The sequence below is a fragment of the Paramormyrops kingsleyae genome, chromosome 25, assembly GCF_048594095.1.
Source record: "Paramormyrops kingsleyae isolate MSU_618 chromosome 25, PKINGS_0.4, whole genome shotgun sequence".
NCBI lineage: Eukaryota > Metazoa > Chordata > Actinopteri > Osteoglossiformes > Mormyridae > Paramormyrops > Paramormyrops kingsleyae.
In genome coordinates, this window is record NC_132821.1 from 9,104,780 (window position 1) to 9,130,073 (window position 25,294).

General features: G+C 42.6%; 1 protein-coding gene and 2 long non-coding RNA genes across 4 annotated transcripts; all 3 read left to right on the plus strand.

Annotated features, from left to right (window-relative positions):
- The first annotated feature begins 502 nt into the window (after positions 1 to 502).
- On the plus strand, positions 503 to 6,325 carry LOC140582854 (uncharacterized). The gene is made up of 4 exons (XR_011985643.1): positions 503 to 1,171; positions 1,544 to 1,687; positions 6,074 to 6,181; positions 6,262 to 6,325. It is a non-coding gene; the product is annotated as an uncharacterized lncRNA (long non-coding RNA).
- Positions 6,325 to 7,603, plus strand: LOC140582853 (uncharacterized). The gene is made up of 6 exons (XR_011985642.1): positions 6,325 to 6,460; positions 6,546 to 6,614; positions 6,804 to 6,857; positions 6,948 to 7,043; positions 7,177 to 7,365; positions 7,515 to 7,603. It is a non-coding gene; the product is annotated as an uncharacterized lncRNA (long non-coding RNA).
- A 10,568-nt stretch (positions 7,604 to 18,171) lies between these two features.
- LOC140582862 (uncharacterized) lies at positions 18,172 to 19,957 on the plus strand. 2 transcript variants are annotated; one of them, XM_072707267.1, is made up of 4 exons: positions 18,172 to 18,326; positions 18,905 to 19,046; positions 19,347 to 19,466; positions 19,662 to 19,957. In XM_072707267.1, exons 2-4 carry the CDS (start codon positions 18,906 to 18,908, stop codon positions 19,908 to 19,910), a joined length of 510 nt encoding a protein of 169 aa, XP_072563368.1. In that variant the 5' UTR covers positions 18,172 to 18,326; position 18,905; the 3' UTR covers positions 19,911 to 19,957. The 2 variants fall into 2 exon arrangements, with proteins under 2 accessions (XP_072563368.1, XP_072563367.1); XM_072707266.1 differs by having other exon boundaries at positions 18,905 to 19,466.
- The last annotated feature ends 5,337 nt before the right edge of the window (positions 19,958 to 25,294 follow it).

The following is a 25,294-nucleotide window of genomic DNA, read 5'->3' on the forward strand; positions in this document are numbered from 1 at the left end:
CACATATGGACACCCTTATGCTTGAACATGGTGTTCATTATGGACAATCCGTGACGAGCACAGAAACCCAACAACAAAACACCACTCGGGTTCAGATCGGGGGGGCCGTTCCTCCCAATCACATAAGAACATAAGAACTATACAAACGAGAGGAGGCCATTCGGCCCATCGAGCTCGCTTGGGGAGAACTTAACTAATAGCTCAGAGTTGTTAAAATCTTATCTAGCTCTGATTTAAAGGAACCCAAGGATTCAGCTTGCACTACGTTATCAGGAAGACTATTCCATACTCTGACTACACGCTCTGTAAAGAAGTGCTTCCTTAAATCCAGTTTGAAATGTTCTCCCGCTAATTTCCACCTATGGCCACGAGTTCTTGTATTGGAACTAATGCTGAAGTAACTATTCGGTTGAACAGCATCCAAACCTGTTAGAATCTTATAGACCTGGATCATGTCCCCCCTCAGTCTCCTTTGCTTGAGGCTGAACTGGTCTCACTGTCATTGCCCACGTGTACATTGAAGTCCCCCAGCAGAACAAGAGAGTCCCCGGGAGGAGCGCTCTCCAACACCCCTTCCAAGGACTCCAAAAAGGGTGGGTATTTTGAACTGCCGTTTGGTGCATAAGCGCAAACAACAGAGAGTGCATAATGAAATAATTCAGCAGACAGTCTCATATACTTTTATATTAGTGGAAAGAGAAGAATGGAGAGGAAAAATAAAGAATGTAGGAAAAAAAGGGAGAGGGCAAATGTTATGTATCTAAATGGAGGCTTGTATAAAAATCTTAAATTCTCTGCAGATTTAAAACGTTTAATAGCTTTTTTATTCAGTGATGTAAAAACATTTTGTATGCAGATTTAAAATTCCTTTTTATATACCGTAGTCAGACCTTGTGGTGACTGTTGCTATCGCACCTACGTTTCGCAACAAAAACACAGAGGAAATTCCGTCTCAGAGTCCCCCAGAATCACTCAAGTACACTTCGCTGCAGCCTGCGGGATGGGGCGGGGCGAGATGTGGGCGGAGCGAGATGTCACGCAGTGGCCTTATATGGTGAAATACCCATACACTCCGATACTGCAGGTGGCGATAGTTGAAACAAGTTGCATGAGTCCAACAAGAATGCGGGAAAGCAACAGTTTTCGCGTTACGATGGATAACCTGTCAGAGGTAAGCAGAAATTAAATGCCAAATTAAAGCCTAAAATGCTTGTTTTTTGACCTAGATGAAACAAAGAAATGTGTGGCACTGGAATAAAGAAATGCATGTTAAGGAACTGTAAGGAAAAACCTTGCTTAGTTTTAACTTAAACTTATACTTCAACATCTGCTGTATTGGCTGTTTGTGCTTCGGTGAAAAGTATTAAATTGTAACCGCAGTATGTGCAGAACACTATACCAAATGTTCCATCGGACAATTTTTAAAACCAAATTATAATGTATATTTACATTTCTTAAATGATGCTTATCTATGCATTGATCTGTTTTTCATCCGTGTTAAAATATATGAATTATGACAACACTGCCCCTTCCTTTCTTACAGAGACACATTTCCATATCTATCAGCCGACAGCCTTGCACTTATTATAAGGCTGGACAGCTTCACTGCCTGTTCTGCCACTATATGTCTGCAGAAGAACACAGGGTTACAATACATGTGCAGAACCATGCCGTGTTAAACATTAAGGTATGCATATTTGAACAAATGATCTGCTAAGGAACAACAAATGAAAATTGGTGTACTTTGACTGCACTTTTCTTGTTAACTTAATGAGAAATTCCCTTGATGCACATTATATTGTAATGATTCCACTGGCATATAAACTGAAAGATCTCAGTTGTTATTTATAATTATATGTCTTTTGGTGGAAAAAATAAAGCATGCTTACAACAAACAAACAAACAAATTTATTTTTGTATCGCACATTATCACAACATTACATTGTCTCAAAGCGCTTTACAGCATCCCCACCCAAAGCCCCCAGTGAGTAAGCCATAGGCAACAGTGGCAAGGAAAAACTACCTACAAGGAAGAAACCTTGGGAGGGACCAGACTCAAAGGGGGAGCCCATCCTCTAGGGGCCGGCAGGGAGAGTCAAATACAGTTAAATCTGTGACACAAACGGTGAGCAGGGGGGAGATGGCAAGCCGGTGCCAATGCTCCCTCCAATCGCCAGGCAACCAGAAGGCAGGGAGCGGGTCATACATGGAAGATGACACGGGCAGCACGGCGAGCTGGATGCACGGACGTCATTGCTAGAGGCGACGTCACATGTAGCAGGGTGTGCTGGACATCTTGATAGATTGAGGTCTCCAGGCAGCACCCCCCAGGAGAAGTAGGGGGGGAAAAATGCAATTAGTCAAAGTAAGGGAGACTATAGGCAGTGCTAAAAGGTAGATGAGTGCAATATGAAGTGCAATGCTCCGGCAGATATGGCTATGGCAGCATAAGTAGGAGGGAGAGGCAGATGGGAATGCAGGCATGGGGAGTCCCTGAAATGTCAGCACTCCAATCCCACAAGCAATTGTGAAGCTAGAGTGACAGCACTGTCAATTCAGTTTATCCAATGCCAATGGCACCGATCCCCACCCAGCTCTACACCTCACACTATAGGTTTAACTGGGAGTGAGAAGTTAGCTAGAGTTAGAACTAGTGTCCCTATAAGCTAAACTAAACAGGTGTGTTTTTAGTCTAGACTTGAATATTGAGAGTGAGCCTGAAACCCGCACATCCGGGGGAAGACCGTTCCACAGCTGAGGAGCTCTGTAGGAGAAAGCTCTGCAGCCTGCCGTAGCTCTTTCTACCCTAGGTACTAACAGATATCCCGCACCTTGAGATCAAAGCAAGCGTGGGGGGTTGTATGTGGTCAGCAGATCACTAAGGTATTCTGGTGCAAGGCCATTCAGTGCTTTATAGGTTAATAGCAGTATTTTATAGTCAATCCGAGACTTAATTGGTAACCAATGAAGGGAGGATAAGACTGGTGTGATGTGATCAAATTTTTTAGTGTTTGTGAGAACTCTGGCTGCTGCATTCTGTACCAGCTGAAGTTTATGTAAGGATCCAGACGGGCAACCAGAAAGGAGGGCATTACAGTAGTCCAGTCTGGAAGTTACAAAGGCATGTATTAATTTTTCTGCATCACGAAGTGAGAGCATCTTACGAAGCTTGGCTATGTTTCGTAGATAATAAAACGCAGTTCTAGTAATACTTCTTATGTGAGCATCAAAACATAGATCTGAATCAACTAGAAGACCAAGATTTCTAACCACTGTGTTAGGTTGTGTAGGAAGGCCACTAATGCTGAGGTGGTGAAACTTATTTCTTGCAACTTTGGGACCAATCACCAGTACTTCTGTTTTTTCTGTGTTTAAGATTAGGAATTTTTTTGCCATCCAACACCGGATATCTAACAGACAGTCTTCTAACCGAGATAGGAGTGATGTATCATCAGGGTTAACAGATATATATATATATATGATGATATATATATGTATCATCTGCATAACAATGAAACCCAACACCATGATTTCTAATAATGTTACCAAGCGGTAGCATGTATAGGGTAAACAGTAGTGGGCCCAGTACTGATCCCTGTGGGACACCGTATGTGACTTTGGTGGCCTTGGATGGTTCGTTGTTCACATGTGCATACTGATAGCGATCAGTTAAATATGAGCGGAACCAAGAGAGTGCTGTCCCTGTAATGCCAACCACACTTTCTAATCGGTCCAAGAGGATATTATGGTCCACAGTATCAAATGCTGCAGTTAAATCTAGTAATACCAACAGCGATATAAAGCCACGGTCAGAAGCCATAAGTAAATCATTCATTACTTTGACTAGAGCAGTTTCTGTGTTATGGTTTGGTCTAAAGCCAGACTGATATAATTCATTAGTATTATTTTTTTGTAGGAAAGAAGACAACTGACGAACTACAACCTTTTCCATGATCTTTGAAATGAAAGGAAGATTTGAGATAGGTCTATAGTTTCCTAGAACACTAGGTTCAAAATTTGGTTTCTTTAGGACAGGTCTAATAACAGCCATTTTAAAAGGTTTTGGAACATAAACTCTTAAGCTTGGATAACACATTTAACAGGGTATTGCTAATCTGCGGTGCAATTTCCTTGAAGAATTTTGCAGGAATTGGGTCTATGAGGCTTGTAGAGGATTTACAGGAGAAAATTAAGGTCAGGAGTTCTGAGTGTTTTATAGGAATGAAAGATTCAAAAGTCTCATTATTGATAGGCATAAGACTAGCAGGAGTCTGGCAGTCATAGGTAGCTATAAGGACGTGCACTGGATGGTCTGTCTAATCTTAGTTATTTTACCATTAAAGAATGTAATAAAGTCATTACTCTTAAGAGATTGTGGGACTTGCGTGTTTAATGGAGAATTCTGTGTTAACCTAGCCACGGATTCAAATAGGAATTTTGGATTGGTTTTGTTCCCGTCTATTAATCTGGAGAGATACACAGACCTAGCAATCACTAGTGCTTGTCTGTATTTAGACAGGCTCTCTTTCCATGCAGATTTGAAAACTTCTAATTTAGTTGAGCACCATTTGCGCTCTAGCTTGCCTGTTTGAGTTCACGTGTATGATCAGAGTACCAGGGGGCAGGTTTCTTATCTCTATGCTTTATCTTCTTAAGTGGAGCTACAAGATCTAGTGTGCTACGAAGGGATTTATCCATGTTTGCAGTCGCCTGTTCAAGTTCATTTATACATGATGCTTCAGATGTAAGGCTGAAGGACTGTGGAAGTTGTTTCATAAATGTTGTTGTAGTTACTGAGGCAATGGAACGTCTGATTCTGTACTTTGGAGCTATACTGGATTTAAGAACATAAGAACATAAGAAATTTACAAACGAGAGGAGGCCATTCGGCCTATCAAGCTCGTTTGGGGAGAACTTAGCTAATAGCTCAGAGTTGTTAAAATCTTATCTAGCTCTGATTTAAAGGAACCCATGGTTTTAGCTTCCACTACAATAGCAGGAAGACTATTCCATACTCTGACTACACGCTGTGTAAAGAAGTGCTTCCTCAAATTTGTTTTAAAATGTTTTCCCGCTAATTTCCACTTATGGCCACGAGTTCTAGTATTTAGACTAATATTGAAATAGTCATTTGGCTGAACAGCATCCAGACCCGTTAGAATCTTATAGACCTGAATCATATCCCCCCTTAGTCTCCTTTGCTCAAGGCTGAACAGATTCAGTTCCGCTAACCTCTCCTCGTAAGACATTCCTCTAAGACCAGGAATCATTCTCGTAGCTCTTCGTTGCACCTTTTCTAAGGCAGCAATGTCCTTCTTGAGGTATGGTGACCAAACCTGCACACAGTATTCTAGGTGGGGTCTTACCAAGGAATTATATAAGTGTAACATCACCTCCCTTGACTTAAACTCCACACATCTAGAGATATAACCCAACATTCTGTTCGTCTTTTTTATTGCTTCCCCACATTGGCGAGAGTGGGACATGGAAGCATCAACATACATACCGAGATCTTTCTCGTAATCAGCTACCTTTATTTCAGTGGAACCCATAAAATATCTGTACTGTATATTTCTGCTCCCTGCATGGATTACCTTACATTTATCTGTGTTAAATTTCATCTGCCAAGTATCAGCCCATTCGCTAATTAAATCCAGATCCCGTTGAAGCCTCTCTGCTGCTAGATTAGTATCTGCTACCCCGCCCACCTTAGTGTCGTCTGCAAATTTAACCAGTTTACTGTATGTATTCGTGTCAATATCATTAATGTAAATTAGGAACAATAGTGGTCCTAATATTGAACCCTGCGGTACCCCACTATAAACCAAATTTCAAACGTTAACAAGTAATGATCTGAGAGCAGAGGACTCATAATAGATACATGTTCCACCAAGATGCCATGGCTAATAATCAAATTACTGCATCTTATGAGTAAATAACAACCAGAAAGTGTCTATATAAACTTGTAAAAGAAATTTTCCTATAAATGACCTGTTTGAGCACTGAAATACAGTATATCAAAAAAATGGCCATTTTGGTAAAATGTTTCAAATTACATTTTTCTCCATTTCAGAGTTTACCATAGTAAAGTGTGGATTAAACTGCAGAAAACACACCCACTTTCACTGCCCCTTTTGTACCACTACAATTTGTGACGGGAGCACAGTTTGATTTTACTGAGGTATGTTGTGGGCAATTCAAGTGAAGTGTGCTTTACCAGTTCACGTAGTCCTTCAAAAACTGAAAATTTTGTTTCTGCAGATGGACATGCACAAAATCAGAAAATGGTGGTGCTTAGTACTTCTGAGGAACTTCCCTATGCTGTATGTATTCATTTTGACACTACATGATGTGTGCCAGCTATGACGCTGGATGCTTATTTGGGTTTTTACTGTGAAATGATAGGTCACAGGAAAGTAGAGAGGGAGACAGGAAGAAAAGGAGAGCTGAAAGACAAAAGGTAAGTATTTTGTGTTGCGTATCAATGTAAGTGTAGAGGGTCGAGATTTGACCATAGAGTCACACTACATGTCTTTTTGAAACAGGAAACAGATGAAGAACCAGCCCTAAAGAAGACTGCCAGCATAGTACTCAGTAGTGATGAATCTGATTTGGTGAATTCTTTTTTTTATCCATTTTATCATACCTGTACTATACTAGCAACAGCAGATAACATGTTTTTATATAAAGATGATCATGTTTGCAAAAGTTGGTATGGTACTGCAATGCTCTCCTAATAAACAGGCACTGGAAAGAAAAGAAGAAATGTTTATGTAGTAATTAATTCAATATCTGTTTTGTAGGCTGATGAGGCACCAGTCAGTTTCACTTCAGATCTCTACATTCAGAGGCTGGAAGTCAGTAGCTATCTGCATTATAACATAGTTAAATTAATCCCTGTTTATTGAAGCACACTTTGTAATTATCCATCACTCCTTTAACAACAGGAACGAGCCCATGAAGTCCAACAAAAGCCGAAGCAAGACTGTTCTGTGCTTACTGGATACATTACTAAGAACTATAATGTACGACAACAAGTTGAAGTAAGTGTAGCCAAGATGGAAATTATTTAATTTAATTTACTTTTTATTAATCTTCATATAAACTGTTATTAGGTTTTTGCAGTATTACTGGTGTAACATCCCCCTTATTTGACCACCTCTCATTCATTTCCAGGCCATCTGCACAGGAATGTTGGAGTCTCCATGGGAAACAGAAAAAGCCCAAAAGCCGATGGTTCATTTTGAGGATGATGAGCAGATGGATGAAGTCTTTGCATTTCTGTCTGGCATTGTGAAGAATACGGCTGAAGCCAGGCAACTCACGGATGAGATTTCTTTCATCCTGGATGTGCTTCTACCAGAAGTGCATAGATACTTATTAATTATTTATGCATATTTCTTCACATTAAATATAACATTGTAGTCACTATCTTATTAAAAATTGTTAAAAAGCCATGTTTTGATTTATTTTATTTAATAACTGACTTGTTTGAATCAATCTTTATGCTACAGGCAACAATACACGCTCTTGCAGGGGTACACTCCCTGTGTGAAGAAGCAGCAAGGCAGATGTTTCTGCGTGGACCACAGTATGACTGGAGGTAAGATTAATATTTGATATTTGATATATATTTGAATGATGAATAAAGCTGAAAATTACCAAGATATTTTAAAGTATTTCAATGGTTATAACTTTGTAATATCCTTTCTTACCAGTAAAAGACAACTATTTGACAACCAGGTTATCGAGAGTTTAAGAGGAGCCTGAGGAGAAACTGCTGTTTACTCTGTTGTTTTTTTTTTCTTCTTCAAGGATTTGTAAATAATGTAAATAAAATAAACCATTTTCCCCCATATTTATCTGGGTTGGTTGTTTCTGATGTGAATTTAATGGTGTTTGTTGGAGAGTAAAATAACATTTCGCACACCTGTAACATGTAACAAATCTGTATGTCTTAATTCAACTTTAAACACTATCAAACTTTTAAATAACAATATGAAATACACTCACCTAAAGGATTATTAGGAACACCATACTAATGCGGTGTTTGACCCCCTTTCGCCTTCAGAACTGCCTCAATTCTACGTGGCATTGATTCAACAAGGTGCTGAAAGCATTATTTAGAAATGTTGGCCCATATTGATAGGCTAGCATCTAGCAGTTCATGGAGATTTGTGGGATGCACATCCAGGGCACGAAGCTCCCGTTCCACCACATCCCAAAGATGCTCTATTGGGTTGAGATCTGGTGACTGTGGGGGCCATTGTAGTACAGTGAACTCATTGTCATGTTCAAGAAACCAATTTGAAATGATTGAGCTTTGTGACATGGTGCATTATCCTGCTGGAAGTAGCCATCAGAGGATGGGTACATGGTGGTCATAAAGGGATGGACATGGTCAGAAACAATGCTCAGGTAGGCCGTGGCATTTAAACGATGCCCAATTGGCACTAAGGGGCCTAAAGTGTGCCAAGAAAACATCCCCCACACCATTACACCACCACCAGCCTGCACAGGCTGCACCATTCTTTGTAAACCCTAGAAATGGTTGTGTGTGAAAATCCCAGTAACTGAGCAGATTGTGAAATACTCAGACCGGCCCGTCTGGCACCAACAACCATGCCACGCTCAAAATTGCTTAAATCACCTTTCTTTCCCATTCTGACATTCAGTTTGGAGTTCAGGAGATTGTCTTGACCAGGACCACACCCCTAAATGTATTGAAGCAACTGCCATGTGATTGGTTGATTAGATAATTGCATTAATGAGAAATTGAACAGGTGTTCCTAATAATCCTTTAGGTGAGTGTATTCTGTAATCCACTAGAGCAGTGGTTCCCAAACTTTTTCCAGCCGCGTACCCTCTGCTACCAACGACTCTTAATTAGTGTCTATAAATAGATTGCAATACCGCATGCATAAAAATAAATACTGAACAGTCCATTATTTCTCACCACCAAATGAATTTAATAATATATTTTAGTAATAGATTGTTGCTATCCGGTGGGAGAATTTCACAGTAGGGATGGGCACGGAAAAGGTTTTTGGTTCCCATCCCATCCCATTCGCGTTGGAGGGTTTCCGTTCCCGTCCAATTTAACCGCCAAATTTTCAAAAACCATTCCCATCCCGTTCAGTCCCGTGGGATGTCATTCCCGTACCGTCCCATTCCCATCAAATTTCAAAAAATCTTCTACCGCTCCCTTGTTTTTCATATATTTCCGTTAGCGCTTGTTTTCCGCGACCAGAGTGGCAGATATTTTTGACTAGGGTCCTGGGAAAGTTGCACCAGCATCATACTGGTGCATGCCATGGCAGAATTTCAGAACAGAAAAATATGCAGGACTTTATTTAATGTGCGGTTAGACGCTGTTAGAGACAGTTAAGTTATCTGTGACAAAGCTCTCCAGTGAGTGTCATGCCCCGATCGTCCGCTCCTTCCGTGTGCCAAGCCCCCTCGTTAACCCTGTGTGGATTCCCCGTGTTTACCAGCTGTTCCTGATTGTTGTCAAACTTGTCATTAGTCCATTGTATTTAGTCCGTGTTTCCGTTTGTTTCTCCAGTCCTGTCATTGTATTGTAATTCTGCTTTACCGCTAGTCGGCTAGTGTGTGTTCCTTTTGCTCATTAAACCCCGCATTTCCCCAATCCTATGTCTCCTCGCCTCTGCTTCCCCGGTCAGCGTTGTGACAGTGAACCTACTCCAATGCTGCAATGTGAACATTTGCCATGTTCCTAAAAATTCTGTTTATTGCACAGTGTCTGACCACACAGACCTAGATCATACTGGACATATCAACTGGACATATTTTCCACTATTACAGATTGATATGTCTTGCATATACTGATTTTATCGATTACTCAAGAACATACAATATAATTAATACCAATTGTTTTCACTGTAAAAATAATTCCCATGGTTGTTCATATTCTCATTCTTACTTAATATTTACTTTTTTAATAATATATATAATGTTAGAGTGGAAAATGTATTACTTTTATCATATTAAGTATGTGTGTTAGCATTATGTAATATATATGTATCAGCCCCTGCGTCTAGAGACAGGGCAGAACGAAGTGGTCCCTAGACGCCAAAGGATGAGAGAACAGGAACTATAACTCTGGGTGGGAAATAGGCTTGTCAACATGGCCAAGGAGGCCTACCCTGGGTTGTGTAGCGGTTCCTGATAAACCTTTGTCTGTAAAGGTACTAGCAGTATTAACAGTTTAAACTACGCCCCATGTAAGCCCCTCCCGCCAAGTATAAATAAAGAAGCCAAGGGACTGCCCGGTGTGACACTGAACTGAGGCGCAGATACTGTCTGTTGCATCTAAGTGAGTGGGCACCCTTGCGCAAGTAAAAGATAGGAAGTGTGCTGTCTCATAACTCCTGAGTCCGAGAAGTGCATGTGTGGAGTGGCAAGCGACAGCGCTTCCTCCACATAGGTAACGGTGAGAGGGGGTCAAAGCTACGGCGCTTTCCTCCTGCTCCCCAACATAAAACTTGGTCCTTCGAGCCGGATCCGAGAGGAGACCAGAGGACGCCGACCAGTCCGCTGACGAACAACACCGAAAACTGTCGACAGTCTCACTCACAGAGAGTGTGTGAAAGACCTGTGACGTGAATTCGTCTACAGGCCGGTGGTTAGGACCGTTCCCGGCGGCTGGGGCGACGTCTGATGGGCCTCCGGACAAGAACTAGAAGCACTTCGTGAAGGATCAGGTGAGAAGCACGACGTTGCAACGTAAATAGAAGCAGGAGTGGGTTGAAAGACCGGTAGACGGTCCACACGCCTGCCCCAGGTGCAACAACATACTGGTGACCAAGGGATAAAGGACGGGTTTCATCCCTGAAAACTGATACCGCTGCCTCCGTATGAGACAGTAGAAGGCCGTGTCAGTGTCCTCCTGAGGTCTCGTGCCAGGGACTTGCACCTAGGAGTTATTATTTTTGGCAAAATGGGACAGAGTCAGAGCAAAGTAGAATTGGCGGGAGATGGAAAAATTTATGGAAGCATACAAAGTAGGAGCAGGAGTCGTGAGTAATCGGAAATGGCAGAAAAGATATAAATTTCCTGGAAATCTGAATACAGGGGACATTCTAAAACTGCAGACCGAGTTAAAATTAGATATACTGGCCAGTTGCCGTTCAGAGAAAGATAAAGCACAGAAGAAGGGAGAATACATGCTGTCTGAAGCTTGGTTAGAGCAAAGCAAACTCCGAGATAAAGCGAGGAAGGAGAAACAGAAAAACAAAAAAGGGAAGTTACAAGCAGCATTGGTTAAAATAGATGAGGAGACATCGCCCACTGCTCCCCCGCATGTGCCCGCGGCTGCGCCACTAGGGCCACAGCCACCACCCTATCATAATCAAAACGAGCCTGCACCTTTGCAAGCGGCTCAGGGAGCGGAGGGAGAGAGACCAAGGTTACATGAAACCAGGGCGACAGATCCACAACTGCAAAAACGCATAAACCCTGAAAGTCGGAGAGTTCAGTGGCATGCAATAGAATCAGATGAGGAAGATGAGCTTCTCGCCCCGATGGTGGAAGTGGCTAATCCAAGGGTAGCCCTGGGTGAAGATGGCTTAGCCCCACCAGCCACCATATTAGTTTACCGCCCATGGACAGCAGAAGATAGGGCAGCCGCCCTGAAAGGCATCCCTGCCGCAGAGGACGGTGTGCCTGAGTTCTGGACAGCTATGACGGAACTACAGGCCAGCTCTCACCTTAATGGGAGAGAATTATTCCGCTGTTTTAGACAGGTCCTAAATCACAAATGGGAAGACTTGGGACAGTTTGTGAGCTGCGCATCACACCCAAAACTTAAATATACGACGCAGCCGGGGACAGAATGGAGTTATAATAAGGGGAAAAATATTTGGCGATTTCCCCTAGGGTGGAGAGTACCCATAACACCCACTGCCCACATGGAGGACCCAGCTTGATTAATAGCAGCAACTCCAACGGTAGAAAACGAAGAATTAGCGGAAATACCGAAAGAGTTGTGGTCCTCCTCCCCCACGGACGTAGGGATAGTGAAAGGATTCCCTCCACATAAGGTAAAACTGAAAGCTCAACAAGAACCTATAGTTAGGCAATACCCGTTGAAGCCTGAAGCCGAGGCAGGGATAGCGCCAGTCATACAAGATATGCTAAAGTCAGGAATTCTAAGAGAAGCACCCGAGGCCACCTGCAACACCCCCATCTTTCCAGTACAAAAAGGCCAGACGGGGAGGTGGAGGATGGTGCAGGACTTAAGGCCCATAAACAATATAGTGCAGCACGCGGCACCAGATGTTCCCAATCCGCATTTATTACTGCTTAACTCCCTCACGGGAGATAAGAAGTGGTTCTCAGTGATAGATTTGAGTAATGCCTTTTTCTCAGTGCCACTACATGAGGACTCGCAACATTTATTCGGGTTCACCTACAAAGGGAAGAAATATACTTACACTAGATTACCACAAGGTTTTTCTGAAAGCCCACATGTGTACACAATGGCCCTCCGCTTCTCTATGCAAACGTGCCCAGTGCTGGAACACAGCCAAGTATTGTTGTACGTGGATGATATCCTAGTCGCAGCCGATACTAAGGAACATTGCCGGCAGACGACCTTGGCTGTGCTCCAACATTTGTACAAGACAGGACATAAGGCCTCGAAAGAAAAGCTACAATATTGCCAGAAGAAGGTCATATATTTAGGTCATTATCTTACGGGGGAAGGGAAGGCGCTCCTAGAAACTCGTAAGCAAGCGATTAGAGAGGCGCCTAAACCAAGGACAAAGCAACAGATGATGTCCTTCCTGGGACTGTGCAATTACTGTAGGGAATGGTTACCAGACTATGCAACCTTAGCACAGCCTTTGCAGGAGTTAATATATGGGAAGGAGATGACACTAAAAGACCAAATACAATGGACCGCCAAGGGGGAGGCAGCATTTGAGAAACTGAAACACATGCTGCAGACAGATGTAGTCTTGGCCTTACCAAATTATGAATTGCCTTTCATGCTATGCGTAAATGCACAAGAAGGGTATATGAAAGCCGTTTTAACACAACCGTTTGGAACTAAACACAGACCATTAGCGTTCTACTCTAAACGACTAGACGCTGTGGCAGCAGGGTTTCCAGGCTGTCTGCAAGCATGTGCAGCAGCAGCGGAAGCAGTGAAAATATCAGCAGAGCTAGTGTTATGCCACCCCCTGACCCTGAAAGTACCACATGCCGTATCGCTGATATTGCTCCAGACACCACTACCCTTCTTAACGCACGCTAGACACCTGACCCTGGTCTCACTTCTGCTTTCACAGCCCAATATAACCTTGCAGAGGTGTGGACCATTAAACCCCAGCACCCTCCTGCCGTCTCAGGCAGAGGGAGACGCGCATTCATGTAAAACCATAATAGAAGAACAAACAAAACCCCGAGCTGACATCTCTCAAACGCCCATACCCCAGACTACAGTCCTATTCGTGGACGGGTCTGCATCTAAAGATCAGTATGGCAAAAACAGAGTAGGGTATGCGGTAGTAACCCAAGACAAAGTAATAGAAGCAAAGGCATTGCCGCCGACCTGTTCAGCACAAGCTGCAGAACTGTATGCCGTCATCCGAGCCTGTGAAATACATGAGGGGAAAGAAATTACAATATACACAGACAGTCAGTACGTTTTCTCAGCAGTGCATCATCATGCCGCTGTGTGGAAAACGAGAGGATTCAAGACGTCCCAAGGGACCACATTAACTCATTCGGCATTGCTACTAAGACTGTTAGAAGTCGTGCAGAAACCAAAACTACTAGCACTCTGCAAATGCAAACGCATCAGGCCAATGAAACTGAGGAAGCGAAAGGGAATGCTTTCGCTGATCAAACGGCTAAGGAAGCAGCCCAAAGCGCACCGCTCGAAGAGAGCGATGGGCTCTTCCTCATAGAAACTGATGTACTACGAGACGCGCAGCAGAATGCCCCAAAGGCAGAAAAACAGAGATGGACTAACAGGGGGGCACAGGAAAAAGATAATGTGTATGAAGTGGACGGGAAGCCAGTCCTTCCGCGGAGTCTGTATAAAACAGCAGCTTTAGTGAGCCATGGGAAAACCCATGTCTCAACAGGAGGGATGGTACATATAATACAACAACACTTTTACACAATAAATTTTTCTGATTTTGCAAAAAACTATTGCAGAGCGTGCATGATTTGCTGTAAACATAACGCACAAGGGAACATGAGACCCAAGCGAGGCCAGTTCCCCATGCCGGAGCAGCCGTTTCAAGCAATACACATGGATTTCATAGAATTGACGTGGTCACAAGGTGCAAAATACTGTTTGGTAATAATAGATACCTTTTCAAAGTGGGTAGAAATATACCCAGCAAAACACTGTGATGCAATCACAGTAGCTAAATGCTTAGTGGGACAATTCTTTCCGACATATGGAATCCCCGAAATAATACGATCAGACAACGGCTCACATTTTGTAAATAAAGTACTAGACTTATGCTCACAAGCACTAGGATTCACACTAAAAAATCATTGCGCATACCACCCCCAGAGTGCAGGTCTAGTGGAGTGAACTAATGGAACAATAAAAAATAGGCTAAAGAAAACCATGGAAGAAACAGGCAGACCATGGCCAGAATGTTTGTCACTAGTGAAACTATGGATGCGTATCACGCCTGCGGTCAGTGGACTGACCCCCTTTGAAATAGTATACGGGAGACCGTTTCCGTTGATAGGGGAAACCACTGACGTAGGGAAGGCGGGACATGAGCAAACGCTTGCGGATTGGATGAGCAGACTGCTCGCTAAACAAAGCGCTCAACATCCTAGTAATGTGCCAGAAGCATCTGTGTCTGTGTTGCAGGATTCTGTGAAGCCTGGAGACTGGATACTGATAAAAGTCCTGCAACGAAAGGATTGGACTACGCCCCGGTGGGACGGACCATATCAAGTACTCCTGACAACACCCACCGCACTGAAGATTGCAGAAAGACCGTCGTGGATTCACAAAAGTCACTGTAAGCTCATAAAGCCCCTGCCAGACGCCTCACTCGCGGAGTAGCAGTGGAAGTCCGCTACAAAGGCACGAAATACAATAGGTTTTCGCTGTCTCAACCCGGTGAAGAAATCAGCTGAACTGCACTCCTTTAGGATGGCTCTGACAGGGTGTTCTTGGTGGGCTAAAGGTCTGATTGCAGGTCTTTTCGTTATACTAATTATACTGATATTACAATTTGGAGATGAGAATGTGGATGTAGGGAAAAAGTGAACCCCGGATGGGATTCACCTCACCCGTATAAATGGAGATGCACAACATCCGTTCCTACAGAATTACTGGTACAGATATGTACATGACGCTGTGAAACAAAAGAATCTGTCTAACTGTTATGTTTGCTCTGTCATGCCACACCACAGTGAAGGCCCAACTTTAACCGGGAAACCTATGAACAGATCCCAGGCTAAATGTGCTTCCTCATTCGGAGGCGTCGGATACCAGCACATAGGTATTAAAATAAATGACACAAACCCATATGCCCCAGGGATCGACAATAACACTTGTGATCGACTATTTTGGATTGACTTTAAGGTCACCAAGTCCAATAGTTCATTCCCGTTCCCGGTCCTTATGAATAAAGACCCGAGAACATTCAACCATACTATGTGCTATGACCAAATGAATGGCACAAACCCCCTAGGTAACACCACAAACTGTGATCAAATTGCTGTTTCAGGTGAAGGAGCACCAGTCAACATGTCAGGCCCCAGCAATGGGTCCTATTGGGTGCAAGGCGTAGCCTGGTTGTGTGGTAGCCGTGCTTATTTTGTGTTACCACCCGGCTGGTACGGAGTTTGTGCACCCATTTATGTTTCAGATCACACCTATGTAATAAGTACCGAGGACACAACTAAACGACGTAAACGCAGCACGGAAGAAACCGTGAAACAACATGATAGCGTGTGGGGAACAGATGTCCCCGACGATCAAAAGTTGTGGTCCGAAGGGAAGAAAGTAATACTTGCCTTGTTTCCACAAGTAGGAGTAGGAAAACTACTGCTCCGCGTAGAAACTCTGACCTACAGATTAGGTTTGTTCATGAATGCTTCCATAATAATAGAGCAGCAACAAAATAAAGAATTGGATATAACCCGGCAGATGGTGATTCAGAATAGAATGGCACTAGATCTCCTCACTGCGGCGCAGGGAGGGGTGTGTGTACTACTGAATCAAACCTGCTGTACTTATATTCCTGATAATGTACATTCTTCCAACATGACGAATGCCTTGCAAAAGCTGAAAGATCTACGGACGGTGATGACCGAAGAAAAGAGCCAGCAAGGGTTCTCTTGGTTGTCCTGGATCACCACCGGAGCATGGTGGACCATTCTGATGAAAATATGTGCACCATTTCTGTTGTTTTTTTATACTATTTTTCTGCTGCTGTATCACTGTGATTCCATGTCTGAAAATGCTGATTAATTCTGCTCTACATTCCGCGTTTCGAGCTCAAGAAAATATGTTGTTGTCCCTTACCCAAAATATGGAGACGGACGAAGAGAAGGATGGAGAGCCCGGAGAGGTGTAACTCACAATGACGGACGGTCCAAAAACCTAAAGGGCGTGGACCACTCCTGAAGCTCGAGGAGACCCTCAGTGTGATTCTGCCTTCTTACAATTAACATGATAAACAGGAGGGACTGTTAGAGTGGAAAATGTATTACTTTTATCATATTAAGTATGTGTGTTAGCATTATGTAATATATATGTATCAGCCCCTGCGTCTAGAGACAGGGCAGAACGAAGTGGTCCCTAGACGCCAAAGGATGAGAGAACAGGAACTATAACTCTGGGTGGGAAATAGGCTTGTCAACGTGGCCAAGGAGGCCTACCCTGGGTTGTGTAGCGGTTCCTGATAAACCTTTGTCTGTAAAGGTACTAACAGCATTAACAGTTTAAACTACGCCCCATGTAAGCCCCTCCCGCCAAGTATAAATAAAGAAGCCAAGGGACTGCCCGGTGTGACACTGAACTGAGGCGCAGATACTGTCTGTTGCATCTAAGTGAGTGGGCACCCTTGCGCAAGTAAAAGATAAGAAGTGTGCTGTCTCTTTATTCCTGAGTCCCAGAAGTGCATGTGTGGAGTTGTAAGCGACAGCGCTTCCTCCACATAGGTGACGGTGAGAGGGGGTCAAAGCTACGGCGCTTTCCTCCTGCTCCCCAACATATAACGAACCGAATCAGGCTTAATCAAGATAGGTGATCTATCACTTTAACGATCCCCAAAATTAACCTCCTGGACCGGACAAATACAAATTAACGAATGATTAAACATTATATGCGTCTCTTTTTGTATGTTTTCTAAATAAGACCGCGTGCCCATACCCAACTGTAATAGCGATTAAAGCGATCTATTCTTTTAGTATTTATGTTAAAGCAAGACATTTATTTTATTACTGTTGTGGGATTAATCTTGGGAAACACTTAAATTTAATAAGCACAAAAACATATGACATAAACACGACTGTATTTTGTGTTTTACGGCTTTTTTGGAGGTCACCGACTCCGCTGTTTTGAGAATTACTGACTGTCTCGTTCGAATTCGTGATTCCCCCCGCTCCCTCGCGTACCCCCTACAGCCTCTTGCGTACCCCAGAGGGTACGCGTACCCTAGTTTGGGAACCGCTGCACTAGAGCTTTCATTGATCATTTCATTGTTTTTCATAAAATTAATATTTTAATATATATAAAATATTTCTCATATCTGGATTGCATACGATAATTAGGGTATATATACAAACGTATGACATGTGAAAGAAGCGCTAAAATCTCATAAATCGGTGAAGTTTACACATTAGTTGTAGTCAAACCATTAAGTCTTCGCAATGCTGCCATAATCACTGAGCGGAGTTTCGAATTGGTCCTGCCCATCCATGTACCCATATAAGGCTACTGCGTGACATCTCGCTCCGCCCACATCTCGCCCCGCCCCATCCCGCAGGCTGCAGCGAACACCTTCTCGAATCACTCAGCTGTCCCAGACACGTAATACGCATACGTTCTATGGGACGTCAAACGCCTCGCTGTATGATTGGCCGAAATCCTCGCCCCCCCGCACCCCCACCGGCTATATAAAGGTAAGCGCAGTGTGCACGGTGTAGATCCTCCGATAAAGAGTCGAGTCGCACTTGTTTATTTCTCTAGTTTCCGCCAAGAAACAGGGTTATTCTTTTATAAAACCAAGTGCAGACGTTTTTTTCAACCGAAGGTCACCTAATCTTCGCTGGTGTGATTTTCAGGCGACTGACTGAGATACGGAATCAAAAAGGTGAGCTTTATTTTAACACGGTAATTTAATTAGATAATTGTACTTACGATTTATTGTCTAATAGATATGTGAGTATTATAGGATAGTCCGACATAAGCTAGTCAACAAAAGTGCTGTCTGTTAAATAAAGGAGGCTGTTTTTCTTTAAATGTCTGCGGCGCTATTTAGAGACTAATACAATGTTAGTATTGTAATGTATTGGTTTTTCGTTTGCCAGTCATATATGATGCACTGAAACCGACTTTCGCCACTGGTGTGTGGATGGGTGAATGTGAGGCATGTATTGTAAAGCGCTTCGAGTACTCGTAGGAGTAGGAAAGCGCTATATAAATGCAGTCCATTTACTTTATGGGCGGCGTAATACTATGGAAGATCGTAATATTGCGAGATGTTCGATTTGCGACGGTTTTTAACAAATCCGTAGGTTCCTATATATGCGAAGTTTTTTTTTTTTTTGTACCAAATGTTCTTATGCTCAGTTTGGTTAAAATTTAATTACTGCAGCTTGGTCTAGTGGTGGAGTACTATTATCCTGTTTCGGACGTTTATTGGTTACCGTGGTTTTTTTTCTTCCCCAGAATGTGTGTGGATATCGTCAATATCAGTGAGTGGCCGACGCAGATGTCCCAGGCGATTAAGAAGGCCTTCCGCCGCCTAAGGGCGGCGCTGTCAAAAATCAAGCGTCGCTGTATAGCAGCCGTGAAGGCTCTGCGGCCTGAGGTGTGCCCCCTGCCGATCGTTACTCTGGGGAAAGATGAGAGTGCGAGTTCCCCAGATGAGCAGGATGTTGACCTGTCGGAGTGGCTGGAATGGGACTCCTCTGAAGTCTCTTCTCATGAGGCCGATGAAGCTGTTCCTGGGAAATCCAGTGTGTCCTCGGAGGGGCCAGGCTGTGACAGTGATTCGAGCTGGTCTGATGACGACGGTGATGACAACTCTGAGAATGCTCAGCTCTGGGAATCCTTCCGCAGTGATGACCCATACAATCCGCTGAGTTTCTCCTCTGTGGTGACATCTCAGGCCACTTGCCCACCAGAGGGCTGCACTGCAAAGGCTGGAGGGACGCAGGTGGAACATCTCTGTGATGAGGAACAGCGGCGCCCTCTGCAGGAGGAGATGCCCACTACAGGTCACAAAAAGGTATAATTTGGATGATATCACTGTGCCTCTGTGTTCCAGTCCCACAGGGAGACGCATTCTTTTTGGGTTTCACAACATCTTCAGTAATGCGTTAATACAAATGCAGTGAACAGCTAATGTATGTGGTTGGTTATGTGTTGCGCTCTTTGTGTAACACTCCAGGTTTCGTTTAACGCCTCCCCTTTGTTATTGCAGGTGACCTTCAGTGAGAAGGTGGAAGTGCGCCCTCTTGTGGCCTGGGCGTTTGCCAGCCGGGTTGCCCGTGATGGATCCTGCTGGTTGCAGATGGCCAGAGACAGAGACCGGTTCCGGAGGAGGGTGGAGGCAGCCAGTGATGTCATTGGGCCTGTCCTGCTCCCCCAGCACAGAGCAGCAGTTTGGGAGAGGCTTGGGAGGGGCTCCTCCACCTCCTCCAGACACCAATACCGGGAGGACTCTGAGTAGGAGAAGTACTTTTGTATACTGATTCTATAAACTTTTTTATATGACTATTTTCAAAAGAGTTGCTGATTTTGTAATACTGCTGCAGCATTCTCCACATGCTAATCACTGCCCCACATCGAATTGGCACTTTGCTCTGCCACATATCACTTTACTACCCCCTTTTGAATGTTGCATCGTAGTGCTGGGCGATAAAACGATCTCGATTTTATATCGATTAAAAAAAATGAGGACGATCATGATGATAAACGGACTATAAAACTCGATCAACCAAGTTTGCTCCATTTTAGAGAATGCGCCGAGACAGACAACTCGATGGCCTATCAAGCAGAGCGTTTACTGAACGCTAGCACAACAGCCAATCACCGACCCCATTGTAATTTTGCCCATCCTCCCTTAAAGAAGCAATGGGTGCGTTTGAGTTGTTGAGCCTTAGGTCTGTCTGCAGCTGACGTGACGTGGAGCACGATCTGCCGTCGGCTGCAGGGGTGGAGTATAAACCGACTGCAGCCAAGTCGGACAACTGCTACTCCTTGTGTGCGAGACCTGACTGCAATGGCAGCACTGCCAGAAGGGTGTAGATCTATACAAATATCACCTGCATGCACATTACTACTTTTACAATAACCAACTCCTGATACAAACTGTTAGCAGTGAATAAAACTATTGTGTACAGTGGCTCTGTGTAAAAAGAGCTGCCAGGAAAAAGATCAAATACACGTATTTCAAGGATTCAAATTTTTTATGTACAGAGTACAATGCAATTCTTACTTGAATGCCTTCACAGACTGGACGATTAAACAAATAAAGCAGTGCAACATTACAGTAACTAACAAATAAACCACTAACATGTACTGTTAGAGCATTTATGTAACTTATTTAAACTTTATTTTACCAGGTAAATGAACTGAAAACCAGTTCTCACTGCTTTACGTTCTTTTCGGGAGAAATAGCAGATAACGCATTGGAACTTCCTGGGATACAAACGTCATACGCGTGACTAAAATCTTTAGCCAATAAGGGCAAAGTTGTGTCGTCACGGAGGCGGTTCCAGTTTGTGCTGCACGTCTTGCTCTCGCAAGGATTTTGTACCATGTGACATGGTGACGAGTGCTGACGTTTTGCAGCGCTGGACAAAAAAAATCTAACCATGCTTTGGCATTTTTTTGAATAAGTGTTTTTGTTTGGTTTAGATACTTTTCTACCTCAGAATTTTAAAAGGTTAAGAGACCAAGAATAGAGGAAGATACTTGTTGCAGTCAGTTCTGTCCTGCTTTATTTTATGTTTGCCCTTTAACATATTTGCAATATTATACAGTTTTGCACATTGTTACATTATTATACGGTTTTGTTCATTTCAGCTATGTTCCTTTGAATACTTGAAAATGAATAACCTTTTATAATTTTAAGGGAATTTTGTATGTAAACAGTAAAATTTGTTGGAAAAATAAGTATTTGTTTACTAATATTGTTTCAATCTATTCATTCTATTTGTCAGAATAGGGTTAATTTTATTATTTTGATTATTACATTATTACATGGAACAGCATTGTGAAACTATAATATTGATAATTATCGATATCGGTCAATACAGGAATAAATATTGTGATAATTTTTTTTGCCATATCGCCCAGCTCTACACGGAGGTATTTTTGACTCACTATCAAACACGATGTAAATTTCCCTGTAGTAATTAATACATTAATAGACACAAAAAACCCAGAGGCACACCAACGAAAACACAACGCAATGCTAGTACCAACTAGCAAGAACTAGCTAACCAGCTAAAAATTCGCAATTAACTTCTAAATTATCGAAACTCAGTTACATCGATAAGTACATAAATTACCACGAAACATACACTCACCTAAAGGATTATTAGGAACACCATACTAATACGGTGTTTGACCCCCTTTCGCCTTCAGAACTGCCTTAATTCTACGTGGCATTGATTCAACAAGGTGCTGAAAGCATTCTTTAGAACTGTTGGCCCATATTGATAGGATAGCATCTTGCAGTTGATGGAGATTTGTGGGATGCACATCCAGGGCACGAAGCTCCCGTTCCACCACATCCCAAAGATGCTCTATTGGGTTGAGATCTGGTGACTGTGGGGGCCATTTTAGTACAGTGAACTCATTGTCATGTTCAAGAAGCCAATTTGAAATGATTCGAGTTTTGTGACATGGTGCATTATCCTGCTGGAAGTAGCCATCAGAGGATGGGTACATGGTGGTCATAAAGGGATGGACATGGTCAGAAACAATGCTCAGGTAGGCCGTGGCATTTAAATGATGCCCAACTGGCACTAAGGGGCCTAAAGTGTGCCAAGAAAACATCCCCCACACCATTACACCATCACCACCAGCCTGCACAGTGGTAACAAGGCATGATGGATCCATGTTCTCATTCTGTTTACGCCAAATTCTGACTCTACCATTTGAATGTCTCAACAGAAATTGAGACTCATCAGACCAGGCAACATTTTTCCAGTCTTCAACTGTCCAATTTTGGTGAGCTCGTGCAAATTGTAGCCTCTTTTTCCTATTTGTAGTGGAGATGAGTGGTACCCGGTGGGGTCTTCTGCTGTTGTAGCCCATCCGCCTCAAGGTTGTGCGTGTTGTGGCTTCACAAATGCTTTGCTGCATACCTCGGTTGTAACGAGTGGTTATTTCAGTCAAAGTTGCTCTTCTATCAGCTTGAATCAGTCGGCCCATTCTCCTCTGACCTCTAGCATCAACAAGGCATTTTCGCCCACAGGACTGCCGCATACTGGATGTTTTTCCTTTTGCACACCGTTCTTTGTAAACCCTAGAAATGGTTGTGCGTGAAAATCCCATTAAATGAGTTGATTGTGAAATACTCAGACCGGCCCGTCTGGCACCAACAACCATGCCACGCTCAAAATTGCTTAAATCACCTTTCCCATTCTGACATTCAGTTTGGAGTTCAGGAGATTGTCTTGACCAGGACCACACCCCTAAATGCATTGAAGCAACTGCCATGTGATTGGTTGATTAGATAATTGCATTAATGAGAAATTGAACAGTTGTTCCTAATAATCCTTTAGGTGAGTGTAGTCTTATAAGAAATACTATACCGTTTTCATCAAGAAATATCTCTATCCAGCAAATTAAATACTGTCATGTATTATCTGTAAAAACAAAAAACACCGAAAAGGCATGTGATGTTTTAAAATATATGGCTTGTTTACCTCAAGAGCTTCGTAAAAAGACATGAAAACAACAGCGAAACCATGTTCAAATCAGCGCGCGACAGGGGAAATATAGGAAAACTGAATTGCCCGGAACACCTGATCTTTTTTTCCATTACAAATTCTGTTTTATAATCTTTGATCGGTTTAGGACAAGTGATCAAATTCTGGGTGTGCAAAAATCAGCTTTAGGGTACTTTCATGGACTTCGAACAAACTCACATATTTGCATGAGTGAATGGGGCTTCAACAGTTGAAATTAAATAAAATTTTACAGAAACATGGCATTTGATTTCTCCCTTGTTTGTTATAAATTGGGGCCTAATTTGCACATGTGTACCAATTTTGGTATGGAAAAAAAAAACTTATGAAACGTATGAACAGCCCTTATAAGGTGCTAAATGCTAATGAGGAGACCGCTGCGAGTGGGTTGATCTGTATAATAGAGCAATGGTGCCATCTGGTGATCCAAAAAAGTTTTGCAGGTACGTTAGCAATGGCGTTTAAAAATGAAACCAAGACCTACCTCATTTATTAATCTTGTGATTAATTCAATTACAAGAATTTTAAAAACACGGGTCGGAAACGTCACATTGATTTTTTGGCAGATAAAACATGCCATTTTTCATTTTTAATTACAAACTTAGATCTCATCTGCACACCCGTGCACAATTTTGCTCATGAAAGAAGACAAATTAGGGTATGAACGGCGCTTTTCAAGTGTTAAAAATGCAGGTAAGCAGACAGCAATCTGTATAATGGAGCGATAGTGCCATCTGGTGACCAAAAAAACTTTGCAGGCATTCAAGCGATGGCATTTTAAAGTGAAATCAAGACCCCAGATCTTCTATTCATGCGCGATTTTATAAAACTTATTTAAAACACGGGTAGAAAATCGCCCGCCCGTTTACAAACGTTTGGATGAATAAATGCATTTTAAGTAGGCACACGCGACAACCGGATACCCAGCACAAGAAGTATGTACACTAACTAATACAAAGTAAACAGAGGCTACATCCAAGAGGTACACAGGGGTATATACACGCGCTCGCGAGATATGCCGAGACATGCAGATACCGCCGGTGTTCTGAAATTTTTTCCTACCAGCATAAATATTTGCTCCCCTTTAAAGGTGTGTCAGGGACCGAGATGGAAGGCACGAGGAACACAGGCGGATTAGGAAAAAATCCTTTTTTTTTAATTCACAAAAAGAAAGCAATTTAACAAAGAATAAACTTGGGCCCACAAAAAAAAGTCAACTAATCAATAACTAAATAACCTAAACCAAACATACTGACCTCCTATAGACAAGACACCATGAGGGCTATATATACACTGGTTGGCCAAACCACAAGACACAAAAGGGGTAAAACCAATAACAAATACCACAAATACACCCATACAAAAGTCAGATAATGTTTCAATCAAAACAAACAAAATCAAATCAAATTAAGTGAATCCGAAAAAATATACCTAAACAATAAAAAGAAACTAAATGCAAACTATTCCACTCCCACGGCAAACAGCCAGTTGGAGTTGTCCAACTTCCTGCATTTAGCCCAGCTTCCATGTTGGCCACCTCTTTTGCCTGGAGCAGCAAGGAATCCTCCCCTGCACTCCACACACGGTAAATCAAAAGAAACAAATTAAACTCAATAAATACTCAACACATTATTCCAGTTAACCAAATGTGTGCGCCTCATCTAGTAAACTGGTTAAATGTGCCAAATAAAGAAATACATAAATTAAATGTTAATTGCTAATATATTGCAACTTAAACTAAACAAACTCAAACATAGAATAACAAATGACCATAAATGATACTTCCCTTAAAATGGGGGCAGCCATCACAGGGTGGTACAGTAGGATATTATTATAGACATAAACACTCCATAAATATCTGCTCCCCTCTCTGTTAAGGGTGGTAGGACATTATTATAGACATAAACACTCCATAAATATCTGCTCCCCTCTCTGTTAAGGGTGGTAGGATATTATTATAGACGTAAACACTCCATAAATATCTGCTCCCCTCTCTGTTAAGGGTGGTAAGACATTATTATAGACATAAACACTCCATAAATATCTGCTCCCCTCTCTGTTAAGGGTGGTAGGATATTATTATAGACATAAACACTCCATAAATATCTGCTCCCCTCTCTGTTAAGGGTGG